The following is an 8,714-nucleotide window of genomic DNA, read 5'->3' as shown; positions in this document are numbered from 1 at the left end:
TTATGCCGCGTTGCAAGAGACTTTTTTCGGTTTTATTTCTAACATTTGCGTTATTCTCTATCGGGTAAATGAACTTCGCTCGAAATAAAACCGTGCGAGACCACTACAGGATCAAAGAGTCACACAAGAAAATCTCATTCGTGGAATTTTGGCTCTGATGATCTGGTATCACTGGCCCAATTACAAGTCATCGAGATGATGAAATAATACACTCTATGAGATTTTAACACTTCATCCCTGAGTCGATGTCCTTATTTCGCAGTTAGCCTTTCGAAATGACTCCCTTCGATACCGTCCTGTCGGAATAAACACAATTGATTAATGACACTATTCACCTCTGAGGATTTTCATTATTAGAATCAAGAATACATGCTCATGCAGGAAGGTTAACAAAAATAGATACAGTCTGTACCAACCTCCAAGCCAGAGAGCAAGAAACAGTATCGACAGTTGTCATGCGAAGGATAAACACAAGGGAAACCAGAGGTTTCGGATCACCATGTATTTCACAACGATACATGAACCACGAATGACACATTTTGTTTCTCACTTTGTTAGTACAACAAATATAAATGTGTGTCTCGTAAAAAGTATAAAATTCAAAGAACAAACAGGATATCAGTCCAGCTGCATGAAAACAAGTCACCATAAATTAAAATGAAGAAAAACAAATAAGACATTGATATACGAGCAATTTCATGAAAAGTCCCACTCTTCTCTTGGAAGATCTCCGAGGAATAGGAGATGATTGACGTGCTCACCAGTCAGTCTATTTCTCTCAAGGGTCTTAATGTAGCCAGCCTCCGAGAAGATCCTTTCCGATGGTACAGAGGAGCTGATAATGCTTATGTAAGGCATAGCCACCTCGTAAACAGTGGGGAAAGCAGGGCGAAGGGATTGCCAATGTTTAAATGGGTCATCGTGTCGTGGAATAGGTTGTTCCTTGAGGTATTGTCGCAGTTTGTCGTTCAAGTGCTCATCCTTAGTAGCCTCGTCCGTGGTTTTTGCAACCAATTCGTCGTGGCTCCTCCACAAACTGAACCTCTTGGGATCCTCGGACTTGTATATAGAGGCTTTCTTCTTCTCGCTATCTTCAATACCCATCGACTTCATTTCTTTATTTATCCTTTCGACAGCATGAGATACCGCAAGGGCATGATCGAAGTGCAGTTTTTTAAATCTTGGGTCCAAAATGGTGGAAATCGCTAGGAGCTTGTGATCTTCAACATTCGCAAACTTCTCGTTGATTTTTTCTAGTAATTTATTTTGGAACATAATTCCTTCATCTGTGAGGAGCTTCATGGCTCTGATTGATTTTGTCAGACAGGAAACGATTCGAATAATTACGCTGCACGTGGAATAGTGACTTCCACTTATTTCCCTGATCACCGATTCAACAGGCCTCATAATTTCTACAAGCTCCTGGAGTGTGTCAATTTGGCTGTGGGTCAACGGAGCCGGAAACAGTCCCTTTTGGCACTTTCGAATGACACCAGGTAGGTACTTCTCCAACTCCAGAAACCTCTCCAACATGTAAAATTGCGAATTCCATCTGGTGGGAAAATCAAGCTTGAACTTCTTGGCAGTCCCGTCCGTTTTACCATCATCCTTTTATAATTTCCTTAATTCATCAGCTGCTACAACACTTTGTTTGAAGGGCACCACGAATTGTCGAACTGTATCTATCAACTCGGTCAGTTGTTCCATAGCTTTCAAAACTTTGGGCACAATGTATGAAATAAAATGAGTAAAACACCAAATTTGTCTGTCAGGGCTGACGATTTTCTGTACAGCAGATCTGATGTTGGCTGCTCCATCACTCGTGATGGCCATAATTTTGTTTTTATCCAAACCAAAATCAGCTATGACACTCTCGAAGCAGTCTGATAGATACTGAGCTGTGTGATTTTTATCCAGTGGAAAAACTCCCAAACATGCATTCTCCAGCTTCAAATCTTCCGTCAGATAGTTAATAGTAACACCCAGGTAGCTCTGGAAAGTGCAATCTATCCAGTTGTCACAAGTGAGTGTGTAACAAATGGCTTTCTGCAGAGTTGGGCAGTAAGATTGTTTAGCATGATCGTATCGATGATCAAGCAATCTGGTGAGAGTTCTTCGAGAGGGCGGCGTGTAATGTGGAGAGGTAACTTTCACGAACTGTTGGAAACCCTGTCTCTCCATAATGCTCTTTAGAGAAGAACATTTGTAATTCTGTCTGCTTGTTTCCCCCCTGGTGCGAAAGAGTTTTGTCTCTCAATTGCCTCATCGATTCTAGGAAGGTGATTCTTCGGAGTCAGTTTTCTCTTCTTGAATGATGGCTCATCGTCAGCTGTCGACTCTCCACTGGACTCAGGCGTGTTGTTTTTCATCTTCGTAGCAACTGACAATTTCTGGTGGCTCGTCTTCAAATGAGTATGCATATTGGTTGTTCCACCAGAATGTGCAATTAATTTATTACAAAGCTGGCATTTAGCGTGAGTGAGATCTTGTTTATCAAAAAAGGTCCAAACGAGACTCTTTTTCTTAACTTTTGAAGGCTCTTTTTCAACAACAGGAGCATCTTCCTCTGAAAGGGCCTCAGAACATGGCGTAATCCTCTCATGGGTTCCACTTGCAGAGGCTGCTTTGCTGGGAAAGTCTTTGCTCTGTCGAGATTGATGGCTGCAGGTGCTCCGTGAAGCTATAGAATCTGTACCAGAGTCACTGTCTTCATGGGGAGCGAGGACAGTATACGTAGAAGTATAAGATTCTCTCGGCTTCCTCACATCCTCGAAGTGATCCCCATCATCCGAGACACTCAACAAGTTTATTGTTTTCCTCTCAGGTTCCCACTTTTCTCCTCCTGGACCATACAATGAGAGTATGAACTCCCAGCACCAAGTCGAATCTGTAATTACGGGAAATGGAATGAGTCAACGATGAGTAGAAGAAATTACATTTAAAGTTGTACATACAAAACTCAAATTTCAAAAATTAAAATTTGGAAAAAATTTAAGAATAGAAAAATACTGGTTGGGTTTGCGCGCAATCTTCAGTGTAGTATTGTTGATAATAATTATCAAGAAATACCAAAATAACAGAGCGTTATGAGAAAATGAGCTATATCAGGTTGTGGCAAAAATTGAAATCTAGAAAAAATGCGAAAAAATCAGAAAAAATGAATAAAGAATCTATGTCCAATCTAAGAATTATCCTCAGTTCCATTTCTGTCGTGATTTGGTAAACTAGGATAAGTGCTTGTGGCTTTGGATCAATAATCGACAAATATCTTGCAAATGAAGCAAGCGAAATTTTTATGGGGATCTTTGCTATAGAGTGAAATGACAGTTACAAAAGAGATTTCAATAATAATTTCTGTATCTCGCTTCATTTCCAAGATATTCATCGTTAACATCGATTTATTTGTTATGAACTATTAAAGAGAGGATGAACAAAACGTTGATCATATAGGAGACTATTATTTGAAAGAATAATTCAACAAATAATTCAATGGATTTATAATTTACGCTCATTAAAGTTAGGGGTCATATGAAAAGTTGTCAATCATCAGTGAACATCTTTTTGGGCATTCTAAATCCATTTTCCTGTATTTATTGAGTCTGTATGTACTACTTTAATTCATCACACCAGACAACTGGTTCAGTAGACAATAGAACCTTTTGAGGTATCTATCAGACAATTGAGCCAGTAACTCATCGGTCCTATGAATTAGCTCCACACCACATATTTCAGCTCCCATCATTAATGATATGAACAGATTAACAAGATACTTACACTTAAATCGAAGAATGTCTATCTTAGAGACTCCAGCCTTGCAGTAAATAGTTTCGTCATTAACTCTCAGATAGATGGCCCATTTATTGTCGTCTTTGAAAGCAAAGCAAAAAATAAATAAGCTAAAACTCGTTCTGTAACCATCAAATGGCTTTGGAAATTACTGGATAGAGCAATCCAATTATGAGGTTAGGATTCTTCAGTGTCAACTACACATTTTCAAGGGAGAGGTGAAGGAAATTTCACTCACCTGCTTCTTCAACCATGGTCTCTGTTAATCAATTGATACTGAAAAAATCGAGATGAGTACAGGGGAAGTTTTTCTAAATTATTTCTCAAATATTTGTCGAACTATTATTGTCCTCCATCCACATACCGTTGGACTCAGTTGAACTTAGATGGTGATGTGAAGATTTCGGTGAAAAAACTCCGTCGATAACTTACCTTACGAAAAAATGGTTATGTGAAATATTGAAGAGAGTACAGAATTAGCATCTCAAAGGCAAAACTCTGTAGTAAAGTGTAGGGGGCACACGTGCACATGCTATATAAATTACTTCGTCGAGTTGAAAAGAAATTTCGGTGGATTGAAATCAAATTCATACTCCGATATTGACAAAAAATTATCGTATATCGATATATTGGTGGCCAAAAATATCGCCAGGAAAATATCGATATATCGATATCAAATATCGGACGCTTCGATATATCGAGGGGTATCGCCCATCTCTACTTCTCAGCCGAGAGATCTCGATAAAGGGTATCTTCGAAGAGCCATTCCTCCATGTATCTTTCGCCGAGGATGTTTCCTTTCCTCTGACGTATTCCTTTCCTCTCCTGAGTAGCTCAACTCTGGAGAAGTCGATCATTACCTGCGAATCCATCTCACTCCTCGGAGCGCCGAACATTGAGAGGCACATGCGAAACAGGTATCCGGAGGCTTATTCTCACCCACCTGTGCCCACCTCAACTCAATCCCCCTGCTCGGTAAAAGCACTATCATCGCGGGCCAACGCCCAGATTACTCATCGTGGAGGTACGTGCGATCGGGCCTCCAGGAGTCGGCCTAACTCCCGGCCCATGGATCCACGCCAACACCACTTCTTTCATCCGAGCTGATGGATCCCTGAGAACATGGAATTAAAACATCCCACACCCTCAAAGTCATGCGATCATCCTGTTTGGGACGCCGAAGCGTCCCATTCTCTCGCTGTTTCGGATCTTGTCCTCACAACAGACCCCCATAATCCATAACGGATTAATGCCACTTGCGATCGTCGTCGCGGACCGGGCAATTTTCAGCCGCTCGACTCTAGTGCCTGTCACCGACTGTCTCGAAATCTCCTAGGGCCTTCTCCCCCTAGTCTGAATAACTCAGCCGCGGTGGGTCATCCGTTACTCCATCACCACCAATCAGCTCGACGTCAATCGAGGGGGCGCTATTCCTCTCACCTAGCCGTTGGTCCCTAGTCTAAGTCGATAGCACCTCTAGAATCGTCTAGTTGGAACGCCAGTCCGTTTGCCCATTTTCCCCAAACACAACTGGGCGAGTTTCTAGATATGGCGACAGCGTATCGACAGCCTCTCTATAATGTTCAGAAGCATGGTTCGAACCAAACCAAGGCCAAGCCTTATTTGATTCGTCTATTCACTTCATGCGCGGTTCACTTGAACCGCCGTTCTATGTCACTCTCATCTCTCGCTCAGCTTCTTCAGCTGGCGTTAGATGTCGTTCCTTACTATAATCATCCTTGACTCATGGTTTTTCGCATCGGTAAAACAGTTTACCGTAACGAGAAAATCTCGTTACAAGGTTCATATTTTGGAATTTTATTCAATTTCTCCCGGAGGGGAAAAAATTCCTTTTGTGAGAAATCACTCTATGGCTCGTGTCCTGCTACGATGTTTTACAATTTTTCCTTACGTCTTTTCAATCAGAGTTTTTTTCTATTTTCGACTACATTTCTTCCTGATGGAATTTTTTCCATTCTACTAATTTTAACAAATTCCATTTCAATGACTCAATTTTTTTTCCAGATTCTATCACAATTTTCTATTCCCAAAAATTTATTTTCTATTTTCGTTATTCCAACCTTAAATTTTCTCTTGATTCTACTGTTTCAAAATTTGAAATTTTCTACTTTTCCTGAGCCCAGTCGTTTATAATTTCTATCAAATTTTAAAAAAATTTCTGAATTTTTTGGGGGATTCGGTGAATGATAGAAGGGTTTTGTAATGTAAAACACTCGGGTTTAACGTATAAATCGAATTGAATTTATTCACAGCAAACGTGGCTTTTGTGTTTATAGCTTGAGAGCTGGAATTATAGTGAGCTCCCGCGACAGCGTTATTAGATCATCCGATCGAGGATGTCCGAATTATTACGAATCGTAACGAGGATGTCTTGCGATAAGGACAGCATTATATCGGCGACATATGTCACGATACGAAATTGAGTTGCTAAGCCGAGCTCGAAAACAATACATTGAAATGGTGTGAAATATATATAAAAGTAGCTTCGCTACAATACTCGCTACAATACACAATATTTATAAGAGTATATACCAGGTGTTGGTGGCTGTGAACACGGCAATAAAGTGTCGTCAGAACCGCTATCGGTACCAGACGAGTCGGAATTAGTTGTTTCGTCTTCAGCATTTGAAAATACTGGTTTTAGACCCTCAATGGATACGACAGTTGCTTGACCATTCATTCAGATGACAAAATGCTTTTCGTCACAGTAAATTGGAGTTGGTCTATCCGGCATGTTGATAGGCTAACTCTGCTGTCAAGACTGCTGGTGAAATGGCCTCGACTCGCGATAAAGCATCGGCGACAACGTTGTCTTTGCCTGCCACATGTTGGATATCATTCGAAAACTGACAAGTAAAATCAAGGCGGCGGAACTGCCATGGTGTTCCCTTGTCTGGATCTTGTTTGAAGGCATGCAACAGCGCCTTGTGATCTGTAAAAATGGTGACATGACGGCCTTTGAAAATGCATCTGAACTTACGAACTGCTGCGTAGATTGCGTGAAGTTCTCTGTCGTATGGGCTGCGCTTCCTCAGAGGAGGTTGAAGCTTTTTTCTGAAGAAGTCAAGCGGCTCCCAAACGATACCCCTCCGCTGTTGAAGAACGGCATCAATGGCAAATTCAGACACGTCTGTAAACACGGCCCACGTTAATGACGTATCCGGGTAGATCAGCAACGTTGCATCTTGCAATTATTTCTTGGAGGCATTGGAAGCGGCTTCTTCCTCTTCGGTCGTGGGAAGTTGACGATGACTTCAACTTTTTCTGGAAGCGGACGAATTCCTTGAGCCGATTTACGATAACCGAGAAAGTCAACTTCTGGTTGTCCAAAATCGGATTTAACGGTATTGATGAAGATGCCATACTCTGCCAAGCATTGAAATAGGATGTGAAGATGCTTTCGATGTTCCTCGAGGTCTTTGGAGGCAACTAAGTTATCGCCAATATACGGAAAAACGAAATGTAGTTCTCGTGTTACTTCATCGATAAATCGTTGAAATGTCTGCGCAGCATTTCGAAGTCCAAACCTCATGAATGAAAATTCGAATAAACCGAATGGTGTAATTATTGCTGTTTTGCAGATGTCATCAGATGCAACAGGAATCTGATTGAATTCACGAACGAGATCGATAGACGAAAATATCTTTTTACCTGCGAGGTTAGCGGTAAAATCTTCAAGTACGCGAACAGGATATCTATCCGGTATCGTACGAGCGTTAGGTGCACGGTAATCTCCACGGGGTCACCAGTCGCCAGACTTTTTAGGCACCAGGTGTAGCGGCGAACATCAGGAGCCCTTCGAACGACGAGCAATACCCAGCTTCATCATCTTCTGAAATTCGTGTTGCGTGATCGCTAATTTGTCTTGTGCGAGTTGACGAGCTTTACTCGATACTGGTGGTCCAGGTGTTGTTGCAATATGGTGGACCATTGTGTGTTTAGTCAGTTGGCAAATTCCATCTGGTTTGGTTATTGACGGAAATTCGGTAAGAAGATCCGTCCAAGACGAGTCGGTCGGCCAGTAAACTTTAATGGTTGAAACGATATTGGATAATGACACTATACATGACGTCAATAACCCAGTCGTGGAATCTAACAGGCGATTATTCTTTAAATCCGGCAAAAGTCCAAAGTGCGCGAGAATATCGGCACCAATGATGGGTTTTTCCACATCCGCAATGATGAAACGCCAAGTGAAATCCCTTCTGAGGCCGAAATTGAGTGAGAGGACAGTATAGCCGTATGTATTGTGACATGACACTCGCTTGAACTGACCGCGGCTAATGTGGAGGAAAATTAGAGATAAAAGTCCCAACGAGGAGTCGGATTACACAGGGCTACTTATCAAAATCAACTACTTATTTTCTGAATTTCTTTTCTTTCTTCTTCTTCTATTTCTCCATTCTCCATTCGCAATTGCACTCACCACGTGGTACGCGGGGGCTTCGCGACAAGGGCAGCAGAGTGGAGCAGCATGGACGAACTCTACTGTAGAGTGACGGTGGTCTCACCGACACACACTCACACACCCGAGGCTGGAAGCCACGCACACGAGCAGCGCGAGAAAAGGAGAAAACACGAGCGCCAGCGAGTTACAGCAGGCTCCTACACTCGGAAACACTCACCACCTCACCTATAACGACGGCGCATAGCTGCTGCTAAAAAACAACACTGTTTGCTACGCCAGGAAGGGGCCAGCGGATTATGTTGGGGCCCGCACCGATCAACGCGTCTCATGTTTCCCAAGCGCGAGATGCAACTCCCATGTAGAGAGGAGATTTGGATGAAAATAAAAATTCGTTTCGCGCGCCACGAGCCGCAAAGACGGTCGGGTGGATCTACGCGGTGGGGGAAATAATTCGGGACCTCTCGGGGGCATACGAAACCCCTATAGGTCACTTTCCGTT

General features: G+C 42.3%; 2 protein-coding genes across 2 annotated transcripts; both read right to left on the bottom strand.

Moving 5' to 3' along the window:
* Positions 1 to 696: 696 nt before the first annotated feature.
* On the bottom strand, positions 697 to 1,533 carry LOC114841494 (zinc finger BED domain-containing protein 4-like). The gene has a single exon (XM_029126493.1). It carries the CDS (start codon positions 1,531 to 1,533, stop codon positions 697 to 699), a length of 837 nt encoding a protein of 278 aa, XP_028982326.1.
* A 78-nt stretch (positions 1,534 to 1,611) lies between these two features.
* Positions 1,612 to 2,181, bottom strand: LOC107043565. Its single transcript, XM_015265111.1, has one exon. The coding sequence runs from the start codon at positions 2,179 to 2,181 to the stop codon at positions 1,612 to 1,614; it is 570 nt and encodes a 189-aa protein (XP_015120597.1).
* Between the last annotated feature and the right edge of the window lie 6,533 nt (positions 2,182 to 8,714).

The sequence above is a fragment of the Diachasma alloeum genome, unplaced genomic scaffold (genome assembly GCF_001412515.2).
Source record: "Diachasma alloeum isolate Michigan unplaced genomic scaffold, Dall2.0 Dall_scaffold_00602, whole genome shotgun sequence".
In the NCBI taxonomy this organism is placed as follows: Eukaryota; Metazoa; Arthropoda; class Insecta; order Hymenoptera; family Braconidae; genus Diachasma; species Diachasma alloeum.
This window is presented reverse-complemented; position numbering and strand designations above follow the sequence as displayed.